This window comes from Clupea harengus, chromosome 4 (genome assembly GCF_900700415.2).
Source record: "Clupea harengus chromosome 4, Ch_v2.0.2, whole genome shotgun sequence".
Lineage (NCBI taxonomy): Eukaryota > Metazoa > Chordata > Actinopteri > Clupeiformes > Clupeidae > Clupea > Clupea harengus.
The window spans coordinates 2,646,139-2,667,750 of NC_045155.1; the positions used below are offsets into that span (position 1 = coordinate 2,646,139).

The 21,612-nt window shown below is 42.8% G+C and overlaps 2 protein-coding genes across 7 annotated transcripts; both read left to right on the forward strand.

The window, feature by feature from the left end:
* Positions 1-9: 9 nt before the first annotated feature.
* Positions 10-7,465, forward strand: LOC105897275 (integrin beta-7-like). Of its 3 annotated transcripts, none has more exons than XM_031565758.1 (15): positions 10-697; positions 2,407-2,488; positions 2,591-2,670; positions 3,183-3,372; positions 3,605-3,775; positions 3,956-4,200; positions 4,329-4,487; positions 4,606-4,701; positions 4,782-4,871; positions 4,999-5,139; positions 5,396-5,586; positions 5,724-5,950; positions 6,090-6,300; positions 6,508-6,686; positions 7,032-7,465. In XM_031565758.1, the coding sequence occupies exons 2-15, from the start codon at positions 2,434-2,436 to the stop codon at positions 7,136-7,138; spliced, it is 2,142 nt and encodes a 713-aa protein (XP_031421618.1). In that variant the 5' UTR covers positions 10-697; positions 2,407-2,433; the 3' UTR covers positions 7,139-7,465. The 3 variants fall into 3 exon arrangements, with proteins under 3 accessions (XP_031421618.1, XP_031421619.1, XP_031421621.1); XM_031565759.1 differs by having other exon boundaries at positions 3,956-4,185; XM_031565761.1 differs by lacking the exons at positions 10-697; positions 2,407-2,488 and having other exon boundaries at positions 3,200-3,372.
* A 344-nt stretch (positions 7,466-7,809) lies between these two features.
* LOC105897334 (La ribonucleoprotein 4) lies at positions 7,810-21,016 on the forward strand. Of its 4 annotated transcripts, none has more exons than XM_031565752.2 (17): positions 7,810-8,408; positions 11,021-11,147; positions 11,424-11,576; positions 11,753-11,840; positions 11,959-12,095; positions 12,373-12,476; positions 12,571-12,681; positions 12,793-12,846; positions 12,963-13,175; positions 13,362-13,465; positions 14,093-14,134; positions 14,912-15,124; positions 15,586-15,637; positions 15,777-15,935; positions 16,139-16,293; positions 16,552-16,852; positions 17,328-21,016. In XM_031565752.2, the coding sequence occupies exons 1-17, from the start codon at positions 8,295-8,297 to the stop codon at positions 17,730-17,732; spliced, it is 2,532 nt and encodes an 843-aa protein (XP_031421612.1). In that variant the 5' UTR covers positions 7,810-8,294; the 3' UTR covers positions 17,733-21,016. The 4 variants fall into 4 exon arrangements, with proteins under 4 accessions (XP_031421612.1, XP_031421614.1, XP_012679704.2 ...); XM_031565754.2 differs by having other exon boundaries at positions 16,555-16,852; XM_031565755.2 differs by lacking the exon at positions 7,810-8,408 and adding an exon at positions 8,427-10,278.
* Positions 21,017-21,612: the final 596 nt, after the last annotated feature.

Genomic DNA, 21,612 nt, shown 5'->3' on the forward strand with positions numbered 1-21,612 from the left:
TGCGCTATTAAAGTTGCCGGCCTGTAGACATAATCTTTCTGCTTATCGTACACCCTAGTATGTACACTACGTGTAGTGTTATGTGCTGCAAGCTATTTGCAGGCCAGAAGTTTACCAATGTTAAGCGCAATATAGTTTAGTTTTATATAGTTTAGTTTTATAGTCATAAGTCTGTTGTAAGTATGTTTGCAAGTATGTTTGCAAGTGTTGCAAGGAGTGAATTCATTGCATTTCAACGGGAGAAACTATGCCCATTTTGGTAAACATAAGCATTTGATGTTATGTAGTGGCATAGTCTGCTAGGTAAGAATAAACAGTGCTGGAAATATTTTTCATCTATTTTAGTTGTGGATGATTGGAATGTTTTTTGTGGAAAGGGAGTGTGCATTTTCAGGTTTTGATTTTTAAGAATAAACTAAGAAAAACAGCAAACATAAAAAACATAATACACGTTTTCAGCAATTGTCTGAAATGTTCATCCCATCCCATCCCTTTTGATGACATCTTGTGATTTTGCGCTTGAATGTTTTACTCGTGCAATTGCAGTATCAGGGACAGTGCTCTGTGTGCACCTAGCTGTTTCCTGACAGATGCACATGAAACCACAGTACAAGAGCTGGTTGCTGAGGCGGTAACATCACTATATGAGTTCCACCATATAGCCTATTGAAGACGGCCTGTTTTGCCTTAATAAGGGGTGAGCTTTTCTGATTTTTGGTGTAAATTTAAAGAATTCGGGGACATAAAAGGGGTCACACAGCTCATGAAATTATTTAATGACTGATTTTGTCCTTTTATTATAGTCCTGTTTGTAGACTTGTATGTTTCACATGAACTTGTGAGAATTCACTGGATGGAATACATGAATTGTTCCTGTTCACTTATAGTAACTATTCATGTTTCATCTGTATCTACACAAACCACAAAACATATAAACTTAGTTGAAGCAATCGAATTGAAATGGTCAAACATCTTAGTGCAGCATAGTTTTTGTGAGAAATAAAGAGGTTTCTAGATGTGTTACTACAATATCATCTTGAAAGAACAGTGAAAATATTCTTAATCCTTTCAAGAGTTTTGAAAGAAGTAAGGTGAAGAGTTGAATCTTCCGGTACATTCTGTGATAATTTGTCACAGATGTTTATGAATTTGTTTAAATGACGAAAATGTAAACAAAAAACAAACAAAAGGTCAACACTGCATTTTGTCAGGCCTTCAGGTTTGAGTCTAGAATTATACTGTATCACGCAAAACGAATTGCACCTTTAAGCAGGCTTTAACATAGTTCTTTCTCTTATTTGGCCGGCTTCAGTGAAGTGTGCGTAAGATGTTTGGTAAGTGCTTAATACAGCTCAACATTTCCTAAATTGTGCAAGTGAATGCATGAATGATTTGCCTGGGAAGATTGAAAGTACAGGATCTTCAGGATCTTTATTCTTTCATTCTTTATTCCTTATTCTTAAGTACTTTATTTCTAAACAATAATATGCTGGTAGATGCTGTAATCTAATGTAAACACCTGGCTGTGTGTAAAAATAAGATAGAAATGACTAAATAATATGTACACATAGCTGTGAATGGCACATCAGCAGCATTTTGCCTATGACAGGATTGTTTTACTTTCACTCCAGATGCGTGATACATTATTTATATTAAGAGATTACATTTGTCACAGAGTCTCACAAACTGTTATTATTATTTCTTAAGTTATCTATATCTAACAGACCATAAAAAAGCGTTGTCATTTGCATATGTGAGGTTACACCCATGAAGCAGTCCTGCTAGGCTGGGATCATTGACTAATTGCTCAATAGACCATTTGCTAAATCAACCATTGCAACTTTTAACACACATCTGGTAAGTCATTGTTGACAATAGTGCTCTCAAATATTCTGATGTCACTATTACATTTCAGTGGCTCTCAGTTCAGTCCTGTTACTGTATTTACACATCTTTCAAGTGAGGTTTTGAACAAAATCTTGCCTCATCATTAGACATTACAGATACCTGGTTAAATATTGATAATGTTGCAATGGCAGCAATATGAATATTGATATTAATATTAGCTATGTTGCCATAGAAAGACGTGAAAAATGTTGCAATAGAAGAAATGTTCTTGTATTGACAGAATATTCTAATTCAAAGGGAACTGAAAAAGAAGAGAAAGTCTGATTTGCATTTCCCTTGAGAGAACCTTTGCCACCTTATATCACTTGTAATATTACTGGTATGAAGAGAAAACATTTTTATAGAAAGATTCCATCTGCATCCATTAAGCCTAACATCATGTGTTTTTGGGTGCCGTTTTTACTGTCCCATTTTGTGTGACTTGGTCATATGTGACAATAAAATGCCTATATCGTGTTTATCTTCTTTACGGTATCCTATTTGGCATGCCCCTAACAGTTCAGTGCTCCAAGATCCTAGCGTAAGATGAACTGGGTGTGGTTCATTGCAGCTGTTCTGATATTCTATGGTGACCAGATGGGTATGTATGTTTTTAAGTACATTGAAGTATTATGAAACTATACGGTAAAACATGAAATATTCTCAGAAACAGTCACATACTGTATGCCTGTCCAACGGTTAGGTGTGCAGGGAAGGTGCAAGTCTCAGTCAACATGCTCTGCTTGCGTGAGAACCGAAGGGTGTGCTTGGTGTAAGATGAGGGTAAGTGTCTTCTGATCACATCTCTCTGCAAAGGGACAGATGCAAGTCCAGTGAGCTTTGACATCAACATTAAAGATTCGGTCCGTGATACTGGCAAAATGTTAATGATAGCTGATCTCAACAGCTAATCAAATGACACCCCTCCCTTCTGTGGTCCTGAGGCAATGGGTTGACTGACTGAAATAGTGCATGGTTCGGCCTGAGACACTTTGTTTGTTTATTTGTTTATTTATTTACAGAGTCAGGGCTGTGTACCAACGCTTTAGTTTTTCTTTTTAGCCACAAACAAAGCGGGACAACTAGAGGACGATGAGGAGCAATTTTCTGATTTTGACAAAACGTGTATCGGATTAGAATTGTGGATTGCACCTTAAACATAACAGTCCACACCATACAACCTTTTCCAGGTGAAGCTCGTGACCGTATTGCTCTGATTAGTCATGGGGACAACGGGCCCATAAAGTCCTGTTTTTAAAATGTTGTGTAAATTTAGAAGCATGTGTTCCTTCCAGGACTTCCTGTTTCCTAGTGAGCCTACTAAACATCGGTGCGACACGAAGGACAATCTGAGGATGAGGAACTGCTCGGAGGTTATCGACCCCAAGCCCAGTGCACACGCCGACAGGGACGAACCCGTCGGTAGTAACCGAGGAAGAGTGGTCCAGCTCCAGCCTCAGAAGCTCCACATCAAACTTAGAGTTGGTGTGTGTGTTCTCACACAGCTCACAGTTCACAGCTACACAAACATTGCACAACTGTTTAATCATGTTTTTTGTTACATAATTATGTTTTTATTACGTCACCTGTTCATTTTCACTACATGTATAGTAATAACTGTAATTAGAATGTTGTGGTGGTCGATTTGTACACTGACGATTACAGGAAGGTCTGGTGACTCTTATTCCTTGACTTTGTCCAACCTGCCAATGGTTAGGAGTCCCCCACACCTTTGACGTCATGTTTAAGAGAGCGGAGGGCTACCCCATTGACCTGTATTACCTCATGGATTTCTCCTTCTCAATGAGGGATGATTTGGAGAACGTTCGCAAATTAGGCCACCAGATCGTCTCAGCTCTGAAAGACGTCTCCAGTTCCGTCCGGATTGGTGAGTGTGTGAGCGAGAGGAGGGAAATGAATAATCAGCACATGTAACAAGGCATATTACCTGCATAGTTTCACATTCTTTACAGTTGTATACTGTTATAAATTGGATTAAGTGACCGGCAGATGACAGTGCACAGTATGCACACACAACTTGCACAGTATTATTCTCTCTTCCTTGCAGGTTTTGGCTGTTTTGTGGAAAAGGCCATGGGTCCTTTCATCAGCACATTCGAGGAAACAAAAAAATGTCCCTGCAAAAAGTCATTTGAGGAGCCATGTCAGCCTTCTTTCAGCTTCAAGCACGTTCTAAACCTCACAGAGGATGTTGCCGAATTTAAGACGCGGGCTGAAAAAGAGTCAATCTCCTGCAACTTCGACCCCCCGGAGGCAGGCTTTGATGCAATAATGCAGGTGGCCGTCTGTCAGGTGACATAAAGTTTAAAACAGGCAAAAAAAAGACAAAAAGTTCTGCTTAAAAAAAAAAAACGAACCATACTGACACTGCTGATCACAATGCTCTCACATGCACAATGACTCTGTTCATTTTGTGCTAGGATGAAATTGGTTGGGGCGACGTGACACGGATTTTAGTCTATGCTTCTGACAACACCTTTCATCTGGCTGGGGACGGAAAACTAGCTGGGATTTACTACCCACATGATGGGAAGTGTCATCTTAACAGCGAGGGACTCTATGACATGGAGACACACTTTGTGAGTGTCTACCTTACGTTATACATCTACTTGATTACACAGCCCACCCTCAGAAAAGCACTCCTGGCTTGTGTATATGTACTGTACATATTGAAATGTAGGATGTGTTTTCTTATAGGACTATCCCTCTGTCGCTCATGTTGCTGAGGCTCTCAGTACCAACCACATCATGCTCATTTTTGCAGTGACTAAAGACCACGACGAGCAGTATATGGTAAGTGTCCTATTTGTACCTGATGTGTTCTGTGTTCTGGTGGATGCCTGTGTTCAAAGAATTCTTTAATTTTTGTACAGGCTGTGAGTGAGCTCATCCCACAGTCTGTAGTAGGTGTGCTGGAGAAAGACTCTAGTAATGTGGTTCAGCTCATCTCAAAAGCCTATGATGTAAGTGCAACAAAGTAGATCTTTCAGAACACTACACCCCAATGATACCAGTCATTGCAATTTCTTGCCCTTTGAGCCATTAGTAAAAAAAGTTTAAAAAAAGTTTTTAACTTTTTTACATCATCAGGATCTATTATCCACAATATTGCTGGAGCACCATAGAGTTCCACCAGGCATAGATATCTCCTATGTCTCTCAATGCAGTGATGGCACTCACTCCCCAAGGCAGAGGAGAGGGGCATGCAATCATACTATGATCAATGAGCAGGTACTTTGGCTATTAATATACTTATGAGCATATATCAGAATCCAATTAATTTATGATGGAACTTCAAATATACTTGAAACGGGCTGGAGTGGTTTTGCTTTTATCATGGGAAATTCTTGAGAGATTTAAAATCAGCCTATCAGCCAATCAAGTAAGTGATGGTATATGTTTTTGGTGTGATACTCCAACAAGCTTCTTAAAATGTGCATCACTGGTTTCAAAACAGTGAACTGTCATTTGTACTTCATGACCACAGGTAAATTTCACAGTGACCTTACATAGCTCAGCTTGCCTGCATCAGCCGACATCATTCATCCTCAAAGTGCAGGGCCTAAATGAGGAGCTGCAGGTAACCGTAGAGACGCTCTGTAACTGTGACTGCAATGACACGGAGCGTTTTTCACCCGAATGTAGTGGCAAAGGAACTCTCACCTGTGGGATCTGCAAGTATGTTACCTCTGGCTGTCATCAGTACAATACGATACCAGACATTACATAGATGTGATTAGTTCAACATAAGAACCTCATAAGTACACCACTCTGATCTTTGTTTGTTGTGTTGATCTGTCCCATGGTGGTGGCAGTTGTGACGAAGGGCGTATGGGCCAGAGTTGTGAGTGTGGCACCCAGGAGCACAAAGACAGCATGTTTGCGTTGGACAAGATGTGCATCAGCCCTAACAGCTCCCAGCCGTGCAGTGGACACGGAAGCTGCCTGTGTGGCCAGTGTATATGCAACGGGCACCTGAGAGGGCGGTACTGCCAGTGCGATCACACCAGCTGCAATCGCCACAACAATCTCATCTGCGCGGGTAAGAAAGAGACCTGTGGAGGATAATGGTTGAACTTCGATCGATAGTACAGCTCATGTTCCCAGTATTCAGTGGCAGATGGCTATCTTTTTTTTAAGGTAATAGCTAAATTATAATTCCCCCTTGTGCTTACTGGCAGGAAATGGAAAGTGTAACTGTGGCACATGTGAGTGTAACACTAACTACTCTGGTCCTGCCTGCGAATGCTCAACACTGACTGACCAGTGTCACACAGGAGGAGGTGGTCTGTGTAGCCACAATGGCCACTGCAAATGTAACAAATGCCACTGTCACCCAGATTTCTTTGGGAGACACTGTTCAGAGATTAGAGCCCCGTGTATCAAGTTCAAGTGAGTAAAACAAGTATTTATTTAACTTAGCAAATGAGTGAACTGTTAACACCAGGTTTCTTGCACTTATTGTCAGTGTAATAATATTTCTTAGTTTGAAGTATGCAGCATGTTGGTGTGTTACATCTTAATGCTTTTAATATTTGACTGTTGTTCCCTTACAATTATTTCACTTATTATTTATTTACTTACTATCATTTTTTTCAGGCCTTGTGTGCTATGTGCAGTAGCAAATGAAGAAGACTGTAAACATACTTGTGGAGATATAAAGCTTACCAAAGTGAATGAATCTGCGACACTTGTCTGCTTTGAGGACACTGTTTATTATAATGTGGAGATGGACAAGGCTGATGGAAGTATCCGTATGCTCTATGTTCCAAAGTCCAGTGAGTGATCCTCTCAGTTCTTGCTCACAATTTCTCATCTCCTCATCTGTATTGTCTGCTGTTACAATGCTGTTACAATGAAATGTAGCTTTTTACCAACACTGTATAATAATCATTGTTGGGCAAGTTACTTAATAAAAGTAAAATTGTAAAAATAAAAGTAAAATTGCACCCAAGCCAGGTTAATAGAAAATGTGAATATAGCAAGCAATTTTGTAATGCACCAGTATACTATAGGATTAGTGACATATCAAACTGTTTAATAATTATTAATTATAGTATCTGTCATTGTGAATTCTGTTTTGTGCTGTTGTTAATATCTTGCTTCTTATCTCTCTTGTATAGGTAAAATGTATGTGGTTTACCTCCTCATCAGCACTGCAAGCGGTGGGGTGGTTGTCATTGGCTTGGTTGGCATCATAATCTGCAAAATTCTCCTTGAAATCAGTTAATTTTTCTTCATGTTTGTGGACCCGGTTCTACTCATGCACATGCAAGAAATCACTTAAGAATTCAGAATATTTGGTTGCACATATAAAATCACATAACACAAATTATACCATAAATCACTGATAAATGTAGCAAACCTTTTAACACTGAACTGCCACTGTGTCCATGTAATTGTTTTTTATACTATAAGTCCTGAGGGATATCAAATTCTCTTCTGGCCTACGACTGGACATAAGTCCTGGGTCTCATGCTTTAATTTAGAATGCCCCTCTCTCAAGGAGTATTCTTCAGAGACCCTTATCTATCTGGCATTCAGTTTTCAACCTCACTCTCAACCTCAAGTAATGATTGAGCAGCCACCAGCGTCCTCTACTGGTGAATATTGATGATCATTAATTTTTTTGTAAAATGTTACTCAGAGTCAAATTGAGTGTATTGAATTTCCGCGGAAATAAATATTATTTGTGATACCCTGTGATTATGGCCAGTGTAAGAATGAAATAACCCTACCTGTTGAAATATGCGGGGAAAGGTGTTTTTCATGTATGTTAATGTGTTTTCATTGTGGAAATATGCTTAACTGTATTTACCGAATTACATATTATGCATATATATGTTCACGACACATTAAAAAAAAGAATTCTATGGTCATTTTTTATAACCGGAAACGGGCTTTTCAGAGGGCAGTAGGAGGTCGCAGTGGCAATTGGGACGGTGGCGGACTGTATTAATGTCTGCCTACTCTTAGGAAAGGTGCGTGTCCCCTGTGTCCGCTTCGGTCGCCCGGTTAGGAATGTGTTTATCGGATATAACACTAGCTTGAATATCAAAGAGGAAACACTAGAACCTAGATTGATGACTTGACTTTTCATTTTGTCTCATTTTGCGTTATTAGAATCTAACTTACACGTTCGAGTTTGGCTCATTTTTGTCGATGTATGCTAGCTAGCTAGCTAGCCAAGATAGCTAACTTGGTAGCTCATACTATTTAGCTAGCTAGCTAGCTAGCTAACCTGTTAGTTGATTTAGTCGCAACAGTCAGAGTAAATCGACTATTAGTTAGGCAACGGCAACGTTTTCACGATAACTGGTGGAAATTGGGGTATCACACGGGGGTCGGGAGAGAACGACGAAGGAGGCGTGAGCCAGGAGCGGCCGATGAGTTCAGACCAGGGCGGAGAGCCGCAGCTGCAGGAGGAGGTTGAGCCGGGATCCATAACCCGTGGAGAGGACGAGACGGTACTTGGGACTGGGGGAGATTCGGGCGGCATGGTGAGTACGGGCCTGTCATTGCACGACACCATTTAACTAACGTTCCTTCGAAATTTTAAGTGTTGTTTTGAGCCAACGGCCAATTGTCCTTTTAGAAAGTAGGGTCATATTCGATGACTGCACTGCAGGGTGGGCCAGAATTTTAACGTTAGGCTAACGTTTGTTGGCTATGTGGGGTTGCCTTGGCAATCTTGTTGCTTGACTTACGTTAGCTAACGTTAACGTAAGCTGGTGCTGGATGACAAGTCTGATGTAACCTCTAAATCCGAATTAAGACCTAATTTATGGCCAAGTAACAAGTTATTTAGCTACTAGTCTTTTAGGTTTAGTGAACTCCCTTGGTAGGACATTTCGGTAACGTATAGTTGACGTCGCTGTAGCCACTCGTGTTACCAGGCAGCTGACTTGTCAGCTCTTTAAGCTACGCTGCGAGGTAAGGCCAGTTAGCCAGCTATATCTGCTTTGTCAGTGGCGGCTTAGCAGGGAGCTACTTGACGTTAATGTGGTCACCGCGAAAGAGATTAAGCACTTTGTTTTTGATGTAGCAATATAAGAATTTTGCTATCCTATGTAATCAAATCACGCTTTGATTGCATTACGTTACCGTCTGTCTGTTGTTAATCAAGAGAACGTTCGAGGCCTGCGTGTTTCGTTACAGCTGTCAGCCGATACGGTGATCACTGGGACCCAGTATTGGCTTTAATTTGTGTTGTTGGTGCTTAACGTTACAGTTATATTTTGGCCAGTAACTTAGGCTTTACAATATTGTAAGAATGAGTCGATACCTGTCCCGGGTGCAATATCAGTTGTCGTTGTAACGCGCGGACATACTTTGACCTCACCTTCCACGTTGACTAGGGTTTTAGAAACAGTTTGTGAAAAGTTAAATTATTGAGTGCCCGTGTAGACTAATGTTGTGCTGGTTATTTCTACAGCTGCCGTTCAGATGAGTTTAGGGCCTAAATCACTTTGTAGCAGGTGGTCATTGACAATGGCGCCCCTTATGGCATGTGCTCCACCATGGCTAGTGACAGACTCGTCATATGGTATAGGTCTCATGACATGCAGCACTCGAAAGTCAAAGTTATCTTCTGTTTGTGTAATAGATACTTTTAACATTCAGATGTTAGGGATTTAAATGCAAGGAAAATGTAACGAATAGCCATGTTATTAATCAAAGCTTTACAAGCGAGTTGAAGAAGTACGGCTTCGATGACCGCCTGTGTAACAGATATGTGTGTAATGCCAATTACAAGTAGAACCAGATTACCTTATTTTTGTTTACAAAATTAAAGAGATCAACTTTTTTAAACTCGTGTGTTGTCTTGTGTAGGCGCCTGTATCATTATTGACCAATACGAAGTGTTTTGTAAATTGGATCATGTAAATAGACGCTTATTTACATGTCGTCACTTTAACTTTACATATATTGCAACACTCGGATTCCTTGGTGGCACCTAATTAATTCCTTATGAACAGGTCAGTTTATCATTAACTACATAGTGTTTAATTTAAAGATAGTTGTACTGGTTGTAGACGACTGGGACCAAACTGTCAATTGATTGACGGTACCCTTGGCCAACAGCAAGGATGATCATGAATTCTTGGCGGTTATCTTACGGAAGACGGCGACTCTTTGGTAAAATGTGCTTCAAGTGTGAGAGGGGTAGGCGGAGTTCATCTTTCACAGAGCGAATGGTTGAAGGTCGTGTAAACGCGTGCTGGAAGTAACTTGAGCTGGAATCTGTCCAACTCTGAGAGCTTCCTTTCAGCGGCAAAACTGTCTTAAATGGTCACTACCTCGTGAATTAGAAGAATTCCTTAGTTCATTGAGTGAACGGTACCGCTTGAAATGCTTTTGTTCATCGAGGTAAGCTTCATTTTGTGTAGTTGGCTTGTTAGCAAACTTAGCAGCACGCATCACGGACAATCGGTGGAGACCATGTGAGAGTATGCTAACGTTAGCATATTTAGCTTGCTAGCTCACCGAAGGCCTCATGGCTTTACTTATTTAGCGGATAGCACAAAATCATTTGGGCATTGTAGTTGGATCACAACGCAATGCATGGTGCAATCTGCTGAGGTTGACGTTGTACAACTTTTCTTGTTAATATTCACCGAAAGTTAATTCATTAACGTTGGTTGAATGTTTTGTCATTTGGTTTTGTGTTGCTAACGTTAACCTACCCATTGAAAGTCGGCGTGTTGTTTCCATTGTGGATACATCGGTTTTACGTATTTCCTTTACATTATAGTCATATAAGTCTTTTTTTGTGAAGATTTGCGTACTTTCCTCACCTCCGTGTTGTGATATTAACTTGCGTTGAGCGTTATAATTTTACTGCAACTAGCAAAACGATTACGTAACAGGTCGCACACATTGGCTTAGCTGAATTGTGATCTTGAACTTTTAACTAGGAGACTTTGCTGCCTGGATATATCGAACCGTTCTGGATGAGTTATGCATTAACTAAGTTGAAAAGAACCTTAGTGGCATTCATGGATTAAGATTTAACAAATCCAGTGAAAATGTAATTTAGCTGAGTTGAAGGAGGATATGGGCTCTGCTGCATCAAACTGAAATGACTAATATACTGCAATGTTTGCCTCAGGTGACCTCTAAGGGTGCCGGTCTGAACCCGAATGCCAAGGTTTGGCAGGAGATGCCTACTGTTCCCAGTGAGGCCCCTGCAGATGGCACAGAGGGCTCCCCCTGGTCCCAGACCAACATCCCAGAGGGTAAGCCAGTTTATTGGGCTTCTGTTTCAGAAGTCTTTTTCATTTACATCTGCTGAAACTGACAATCATGTGGAACATCATAAATGTTTTAAAAATAGATTGTGTGGAATTTCACCCCCCTTTGCTAGTAATTATTTTACATACGAATCAGTCAGCAATTTCTGATTTTTAGAATACTTATAAAGTAGAAGTTTTTTTTCTTGTTCCCTTTTGTTATATTGGGCAAACAAGTGATTAGTTATTTAACTTGTTTTCCCCCTAACGCTCAATCTGTAGGGTATCCTGACACCTCCGGATGTAAAGCATACACAGAAGGATTTCCTAGCCTGGAGGACAGCAGCTCCTCAGGTGCTGCCGAGGGTACAGCGAATGGCATGGACCCCCCAGACCTGGAGTTCCCCCTCTGTGAGCCTGCAACAGGAATTGATGGTCAGTCAAACACTCCTTTTCTCCTGTGCTAAACAGATATGATAACTTTTGAATTGCATCCGCAACTGTTTTTGACAACTTAATCAGCTAATAAGGTTTGATTTCAGAAGTCTTTAATGTGAGTGTCTTATTCTTACTCTTAGTGTGTGTGGTGACCATTTATTTTGTTGTTCCAGTTGATTCTACCCTGACAATGGAGCAGCCTATCTCTGCTGAGAGTTTACGGGAGTCTCTCAAGAAAGAGCTGGAGTTCTGTTTTTCCAGGTCAGAACCTAGACAAAAGGAATACATTTGAAGTGGGCATGGACAGGCTTTCATGTAGTTTTGAAGTATTTGTATGGCCCATGCATTCATTTTTGACTCTTATTGTTTGATGCCACAGGGAAAATCTGTCCAAGGACCTGTACCTCATGTCCCAGATGGACAGTGACCAGTTTGTCCCCATCTGGACCATAGCAAGCATGGAGGGCATAAAGGTCCTGACTACTGACATGGACCTTATTCTGGATGTGCTTAAATGTAAGTAGATCCATTGCCTAAGGAACTTAAAACTTGATCTAATGTAGCAGCATCAACACCATACCTGATCAAGCATGTTGATCAAGGTTCCTGTCAACTTATTCCTGTAACTTTTTTGACACTGGATGTATGACTTCACATTTTGATAAGTCTTTCTCTGCATATGCAAACAATGTGGGTGCCAGCTGTAGCTGTTGTATTTTTTTTGCAACAAAGATGCCCATGAATGGTTGCCTTTTCATGCGTGACTGATGTGTGGATGCTCTTCTGTGTCCAGCATCTCCAATGGTACAAGTGGATGAGAAAGGGGAGAAGGTTCGGCCCAATCACAAGCGCTGCATCATCATCCTGAGGGAGGTCCCAGAGTCCACGCCCGTAGAGGTGAGAGCAGCTCCTGTAGGATGCTCAAGGAACGAAGTCCTGAGTTGCTCCTCCATGATGATCTGACCTTGTTTACAATCTTCTCCGTCCCCAGGAAGTGGAGGCCCTTTTTAAGAACGACAACTGTCCGAAAGTTATCAGCGTGGAGTTTGCGCACAACAATAACTGGTACATTACATTCCAATCGGACACCGATGCCCAACAGGTGGGTGTGTTAGTAATATGTGCTCCTCAGTTAGATTTTTAGAGGAGGTTTTAGATTGTCTAGCCTATCAATTAAGGGTATTGAATAAGTTGTTGTGTTTTCCCTGTTCAGGCGTACAAGTATTTAAGGGAAGAAGTGAAAACATTTCAGGGAAAACCAATCATGGTGAGTTGACGGGTTCTCAATTATCATAATGTGCAGAATGTGATTCAGCTCTTTGGCTGCTGCAGTTATAATCACTCCTGACCTCCGGCTAATACCTCGTGACCCCCTACTCCCAGGCCAGAATAAAAGCTATCAACACGTTCTTTGCTAAGAATGGCTACCGTAGCCTGGACTGCAGTGTGTACTCGCAGCAGACTCCAACCCAGTCCCAGTACAGCTCGCCCCTCTACATGCAGCCCGTCTACAGCCCCCAGCAGCAGTACCTGCCCTACAACATCATGCCTCCCACCTGGACACCTTCGCCCACGCCGTACTTCGAGACGCCTCTGGTATGTAGACTGCACCAGTCTGTTCGTGCGTGTGTGTGTGTGTGTGAGCGAGAGAGAGAGAGAGAGAGACTGCATGTGCTTCTGGGTTTTAGAACTGCTAAGAACTAATCTTCGTAGTCTACTGTACTGTACTGTACTGTGCAGTTCATCCACATGTGATCTCTAAACCCCTTCTCTCTACCACAGGCCCCATTTCCCAACAGTAGCTTTGTGAATGGTTTTAGCTCACCTGCACACTATAAGACTGGCTCCAACTCGCTCAACCTTGGCCGCCCCTTCAGCCGGAACCGGTATGATTTTATGTTTTAATTCCAGATTTGTCACCCTCCCCTTTTGATACTGGCTCATCTTGCATTTTTCATGAATCAGTGGCCAAGTTAATAATACGTGTTAAGATTGAATTGGAAGGTAGTGTCAATGCAGTACAGGCAGTAAAAATCAAAGGAAGTGATCTTAAAACAAAAATCTTAAACTATGTTCTGATCTTAAAACTGCCCTCATATTAGCTTGTTGCTAATATGAGGGCAGTTCCTAAAGACAAAGGATTGGCTTTGAATAATGTCCTCAGGTCTGGTGATGAGAAAATAATGCGCATAGAGGTGCCCTGGAAAGGGGAGGGGACGGACTTCTGCTGGTTCTACCTGATTTCTCTCTATACCCTGTCCCTCTACCTATTTCTCTGCTCTGTCCCTCTACCTATTTCTCTGCTCTGTCTCCACACAAGTCACGATCCTCCTCATGTCCAGACCCAATGAGCGGTAAGATTATGAGATCTGAAGGCCTGAGTGACAGTCAGTGACTAGGGATAGACTTTACTCTACTGAAGGGTACTGTTTTAAGTGTAATACAAAAAAAAAAATCATCTTTTTGGGTAAGTAATATAGCACTTCGTGCTGGTGTTCTTGCTGTCCCCACAGTGTCCCACTCTATTCCAGAAAGAATGTAATAAATGCCTTCAGGTACACCTGTTCAACTCTTTCGAGCCTTGTCATAGTCGAATGACACCCCTTCTCTTTCATACAAGCTTCAGATACATAACTAAGCATTAATCAGGCTTTTGCCAGTTACACTGGCCTCACCCCATGTCATTTGATTTACTGTGGTAAATCCAGTTACAGCCTTGCCATTATCTTTTATTTATTTTGCAAATCGCCATGTATGTTGCTGATATGTATGAGGCTTGACGATGCTGGGCTTTTGAGCTGCAGTCAAATTGTTCAGTGGTCTCAGCAAAGTTGCCGCCTTGGATATCTGCACTTCTACATGTAGTTCTTCATCCCCGCTAACCACCCATTATATATGATGTTGGGTTATTCACTGTTGGATCATTCTGTTTGTGCTTCTTGAAGGGTTCAAGCTAACTAATCCAAGCATGAATTAAGACTAAATGGTTTGATTCAATGACTGTTGAGACCCTAAATTCTTATAATTGGCCTAGTTTGTCCAATTTGGAGCACACAAAAAAAAAAAGCCAAGTCAAGTGTTAATTATAAACTTTACTGAAAATCAAAGATATTTTCAACCCAACATTCTTGGCCTGTGTCACTGGTTGCCCATCTACACATTTTAGTTTCGTCATTGCATGCATCCCATTCTGAGATGGCCCAGTGGATGTGTAAAAATGTGTACCATCACAATCCCCCCCCCCCTCCCCGTCATGACATCGCTTCTGGCTTCATCATTGGCTGTTTATCCTGTGCCAAAAGGCCAACTTCCTTGTGTTGTAATCCCAACAGAAACCACGTGAAGCCTCAGTCAAGGTCCAGCGACGGCGCCCCCTCCCCGGTGGCTCCCGTTCCACTGGTGGACGGGCTCACGGGGGGCCTGCGCAGCCCCCAGCCCTCTGCAGGCAGCGGCACCGCGCTGGCCACATCTGAGCTCAGCCCCTCCTTCACCCACCTGACCGCGTCCGAGCCCTCCGACGACTCTGGCATGGCCAACCGTGGAAGGTCAGTAGGATCTCCGTATCTCTCGTTTGGCCTCTTGAGTCACCTTGGGGCCGTGTGTTTCCGTCGCCGTTTTATCTACCAGCCGTAGTGCAAGCTTATCTGGGAGTGAAATGCCTCAACGGTGTTGAGTTGCCCAGAGGCAGTTTTGACGTCGTCAGGCCTAGTGATGACAAACTCAAGCGCATAGAGGACCTCCTGGGCATGGGGGAGTGAAGGGCTTCTGCTGGTTCTCTCTCTTTTCTTTCTCTCTGCTCTCTCTCTCTCTCTCTCTCTCTCTTGCTCTTTCTGTCTTGCTCTTTTCTCAAGTCTCCCCACAGAAGTCATGATCCTCCTCATGTTCAGACCCAATGAGCGGTAAGATTATGAGATCTGAAGGCCAGAGAGAGACAGGGAACTTAACACTAAACCTGGTTGTAAGCTGGTGACTATTTTGTAACCTTCCCTTACCACTTGGTTTACAGGAGGAGTACATACAGAGGGAACCGCAGGAGGAGAGAGGACGAGCGCACCACGGTAAGAGTTTACGCCCCCCCCCAAAAGTGTCTGGAAACATACCAGACTTTCTAATATGGTCTGATCTTTTCTGTCTTGTCTAGATATGCACCCGTGCTGTTTGTGTTGATGCATTGTGTCCCTTTGTCCTCCCCTTTAGCGGCAGGCTCCTCTCACAGAGGTCAAGGTCCCTCAGCCCAAGTTTGACCTGGCTGCCTCCAACTTCCCTCCTCTGCCGGGTTGTGTGGTGAGCACGCAGGGCGAGCCCGTGCTGGAAAACCGCATGTCTGATGTGGTCCGCGGCCTCAACAGAGACAAGGTCAGCCCAACACACTCACAGCAAGCTTTTTCTTTTTTTTCTAAATAGACTAAGTTTAATAGTTCATTTTGTTTGTTTTAGTCAGCCCTATTTCTTCCCCTGTCCATATACAGCCTTTTGAAAAGGCTGCCAAAGCTGGAGGAACCTAAAAGTGTGTGACGTTTGGACATGTATTAATCAAAAAGTTATTTGTGGGTGTCCAGTCCCAGCAGCAGCAGCAGCAACAGCAACAGCAGTCGGATGCCAGCAAGGAGGGAGCCATAAGTCATACCCCAGCCCCAGAGGACACCGTCAGCGCCAGGCCGGCCCAGCCTGCAAGCAAAACCACTTCACACACCTTGGAGTCTCCTACAGCCAGGTACAATGCCTTGCCACCCAAAGAGGGAAGCCAATGTGTTTGAGGAGTTTAGGGGTTAGGTTTTTTTTTTTTTTTTTTTTTTTTTTTGTTGTTGATGTTGAAGCTTTTGTCCTTCTGACAGTCGAAAGACAAAAGGAGCTGGAGGTAAAGTGGCACTCCTGCTGAAGCCCTTCCACCTGGCTTTGTCAGCAATTCTCATGTTTCCCTTTGTGATTTTGCCTCTCCTCTCCTCCCCCCTTTCCCCTTCTCTCCTCTCAGCAGCATGAGCCACCAGGAGAAGAAACAGGAGAAGCCTGAGCCCCCTGGTCATAAAGAGACGCCGGCAACCCCCGTGGCTGCTGCTGTCGCCGCCGCAGTCACCACCACCACCACCACCGCCACCCCACCCTCACAGATACAGCCGGCAGCTGGCCCCAAACTTCAGCCCAGCGCGGCCCCCAAGCTTCAGCCCAGCGCAGCCCCCGCCCTGGCAACCCCTCAGGCCAGCCCAGTCCCCTCCTCCACCCCCACCACCGCAACCACCAACAACAACACCACCACCACCACTACCCCCGTTTTGGTGAGACATCACACATGCATGCACTATACCATGGAGAAAGTCAGGCTTATCCCAGTATTTACACCTCAACTGTGTCAACTTGATTGTGTTGTGGCTGTCTGCCGCTTGTTGCTAATATGAGGGCAGTTCCTAAAGACAAAGGATTGGCTTTGAATAATGTCCTCAGGTCTGGTGATGAGAAAATAATGCGCATAGAGGTGCCCTGGAAAGGGGAGGGGACGGACTTCTGCTGGTTCTACCTTATTTCTCTCTATACCCTGTCCCTCTACCTATTTCTCTGCTCTGTCCCTCTACCTATTTCTCTGCTCTGTCTCCACACAAGTCACGATCCTCCTCATGTCCAGACCCAATGAGCGGTAAGATTATGAGATCTGAAGGCCTGAGCGACGAATGTACGTAAGCGATGACCTCTGATGTGGTGTGAAGTGTGTTGATCCCCTCCCCCTATTTCGTTTTTTTTCATTCCCCCCGGCAGGAGCCCCGCAAGTTGAGCTACGCTGAGGTGTGCCAGCGCCCCCCTAAGGATCCTCCACCAACGCCGCCACCCTCTGCCGCTGCCACCACCACCCCCCCGGCCTCCCAGCCTCTGCGTGAACTGCGCAGCAACAAGGCCGAGGAGCCGGCCGGCGGCCCCCACAGCCCCTCAGACAAGCCCGAGCGGCCCCTGGAGCGCGGGGCTGAGTGCAAGGGCCGTGAGGGACGGCCCCCCCGCGACGGCCAGGGCTACTACCGCAACAACGGCCCCCCCAGGGCTGGCACGGGTGGCCTCAAGCTCCGAGAGCAGCAACGGCGCCCCCCCTTCGGCCGACGCAACTCCCCCCAAGGAGGGCCCAGGCATACGGGCAAAGAGCAGAACATCCCTCCCATATCGCCAAAGTAAAGACTTGCAGAGAAAACAAAAAACGAATCCAGTACAAATGTATGAATATATACACGCATATATAAAATATATAAATAAATATATATATAAATATATATAAACAAAAAGAGATGAAATAAGATATATAAAAGCAACAACCTAAATGGTAGCCACCTCTCCTGCCTGGGGCATGTCTAGAGGAAAGTCTCTTGCAATGACTTTGCAGACTGGGACATCCAGGAAAAATGGGCATAAAAAACAAAACAATCGTAAAGCAGGGCAAACGAAAGGGAGTGATCGAATAGGAAAAAGATCCCGTCTCTGAGCTTGTTGTATTGGAAATGTCCCCCCTCAGAATGTAAATCCTAGTGGTTTTTTTTTTTTTTTTGTTTAGTTTTTTCCTCCTTTCTTTCTTTTTCTTTTTTTTTTTTTGCTCCCCTCCTTCCTTTTTCCCCAAAAGATGGTCACCTTCTCTTGCCTCAGATTGGGCCTATAGATGGAACCTTGGGCAGTGAAGAAGCCCATCACTGTCATTCTATATGAATGACCGTGGTCTGCAATGAACTTATGCACTAAGAAGAAAGGAACAGGCATATATACATGTCATGTACCTATACAAAGATATCACTTTAACATGCAATTATTCATCCAATCCTGTTTTTTTTTTCATGAAAAAAAGCTTATTTGCAAATTGCAGGACACTGGGAGTGAGAGTGACTTTTTGCAGTCAGTGTATATGAACTTTGAAGTTGTGTGGAAGGATGTGGTTTTCAGTAGAGTTGCATCATCTTGGGGCTTAGGTCTCCTATAGGATATGTTTGGTTGAGAATGACTTGTTTGGAAAACCAATTTAGGAGCAACAGTAATACTTACTGTTGGTCATTTTTTCTTTCTTTCTTTCCTCTTTTTCTTCATTTTTTTTTCCATTAAATTGCGTGACATTGCTATCGATTAATTCTGTATGCTTTCAGAATCAGTGACATGGTGTTGGATAGCTAGCAAACCTTTTAAATATTGTACTAAATATTGCAAATTTAAGATTAGATGGTTATGGAGCCTTGTCAATTTTCTCAGTCACAGCTTGCCAATAATAATGCTGACCTGTCACTGGTTCACAGAAGGGTAATTTATCTTTTTCCTATTTTTTGATTTTTTTTTTTCTCGAAGCTGCAAACTGATTTTAATCAAGCACTGACCCTCAATGCATCACAGATCAGAGCCAGAGACAGTTACAGAGTCTGATATACTTTGTCATCTCAGATTTGTTAAATGTGCATTGACTCCCTCACCCCTTGAACTGATTTTGTACTGTGTGCTCATATTTGTTGATAATCAGCCTGGCTCTATATGTTTACAACATGGTGTTCTCAGTGGGGTGTGTCCTTTAAGGCAGAGGATGAGAAGGAGTAGGTTGATGCAGATGAAATATCTTTTTCTTTATTTTTTTTCTTCTTCTTTTGTTCCCTCTTTTGTTGTGAGAACTCCACATTGAAATGGAACATTCAGGGTTGGTCTACACATGGAAATCGTTATTGTTTGATTAACTGCGCGGTTGGGATTGTACAGAATAATAGGTCAAGTGTGGTCTCTGCAAATCTGATTAGCGCATGTGTGATTTTCCTTTTTTTTTTGTTCTTGCTTACTCAAAGGCCCTTATTGTCTGCTATAGGAGAAAGAGGATTGATAAAGGTGGCGACTGTAACATATTTCCACTTTGCGTATGTTTTAAATGAATGTTGTCCCAGGATTGGATTCTCTAAAGAATCTGTCCATTGGTGAATTAGAGTAAGGTCACTACTCCGTTGTCCTTTTCCTGAAATGTTAGTCCATGGTATTTCCTTGACTGCTAGATTGAGTGTAGGAGGATGGCCCTACCCAGGTGGTGTGGTATGGTATTCCAGAGGCGTGTCGGTGCTCCTGAGGTCACTGTTACTATTGTGGCAGATGATTTGTAGGGCCTTCTGACACCAGATCAGTGAGTGCGCTAAGATAAGAAGCAGGAGCACCAGCGAGGAAAGGCAGTGTTGCATTTTGTATTGAGGTTCCAAGGTTTAAAGCTCTGCAGGACCAGCCATTGGGTTAACTGGGTATGATAACTGGTAGTTTCAAAACCAGGTTGGAAACTTTGACATACTCCCTTCCCGTTATTCTTTTTGTAGCACAAGAAATATCCTCATGCGGAATGTATCAAAGACCATTCGTGGAAAAAGTGCTAATCATTGTGTTGCCACACCATTCAAATGGTTGACACTAGCCTATGTCTGATGTTCATATGACGTGCCAGCTGCCTGCAGTCCATAGCTTACCATGTTGAATGTTGGTGAGAGTTGTGTGGTCTCCAACAACCAGCGGGCCAATGTGTTCTCTTAACGTGTTATGATTTAGGCTATAGAGCTGTGAACTTTACCAGCTGTTATGAGAGTGTAGTCACTTATTTCTTTATCAGCCCCCTCCCCCCGCCCCCACACCACATGGAGAGTGGTGTGGGAGTGTGACATTGAGACCAGTAAGAGTACGACCTTACCTTCAACAAACATGCTTACGGAACACTGACCGACTCACCGCCTCCACAGTTGTGTGGTTCATTTATTATTATTTTTTTTTTTGTGATGTGAGGATGGAGTTGGTGCCGTTTCATCTTGAAAAATCTAGTCTGTTTTGGAAATCAGTATTGCAGTTGGATTTTGTTTTTAAGTATTGCATTATTATTATTTTCAATTATTTATTTTAATCCTACTGTGCGAAGCTTCATGCTTCACGCCCCCGCCCCCCTCCCCCACACCCCTGTGCACGCTCAATCCTCATAAACCCATTTCCCCTAATGTTGAGAAATGGAACTGGGGTGAGAGCCACGCATCTAACATTTGTATATTGATTGAAATTTCAGATGAGAATACTTGATGCATTGACTAGGGGTTTAGTAATGCAGTACATGAATAATGAATCACTGGGGCTTTTTTTGTTTGTTTTTCCATTAATGAATATGAGCAGCTAGTGGTTTAGTGTAATACAATAAAATGCACTAACTTGTTTAAAAAAAAAAAAAAAAAATCTTACTGTTATGTAATGTGAAATCATTTTAGAAGCATAATGATATTGATGTTGACAGGCTTGCAAAAATCTACAGGAATAGCATTTTCTCCTTAATGTTTGGGTTATTTCTGTTTTCTTGATTTAGGGGTGGGGTGGCAAAGGGAAGAATATATAGCAACGGATTGAAGTGTTTGAGACACTAAATTCTAGCTGTCTGAATAAAATGTCACAAAAAGAAAATAAATTATTTTGTTTTGGCCTTAGAGTTCAAACTCTTGTTTTTGGTGTGTGTGTGTGTTGTAATACATTTTATTGTTTGTCATATAACTGGATGTTCTTAATCTTTTAAATTACCCTGGCAGGACACCAGACTAGTGCTCGAGACTTGACACCATTATTATATGTTACTTAATCCAAGCTGTTTGGCCTTTTGACCTTTTTTATATGGCTGTGCTAAAATGATGCATAAAACGAAAACTAACAGCCGCTATGGCAAGTTTTTCTTTGCATTTGAAATATTATAGCTATGCGTGTTTGCTCAAAACAGCAGGGACTAGAATAACAGCTCTTTGAAGGGAGTAGGACCTTAAGGCTCCGTGCCTTTCCTAGAATGGCTCATCGTTATATGTTTTAGGGGGCGGGGGTTACTAGGTTTATCTGCATCCAATTTCAGGTCTGACCGAGGGCGGGGCTGCGCTACACACATGCAGAACAGAGGCCACAGCGAACTGGAGGATCTCGTGATCTCAGGTGCATTCACACAAAATCTTCCCGCAGAGTTGTGAGGAGGTGTGGACGTGTTTGTCTCTGCTTTATAACGTCACCGCCATGAAACAATCGGAGAATGTTTTATATCTCTTGATTCACT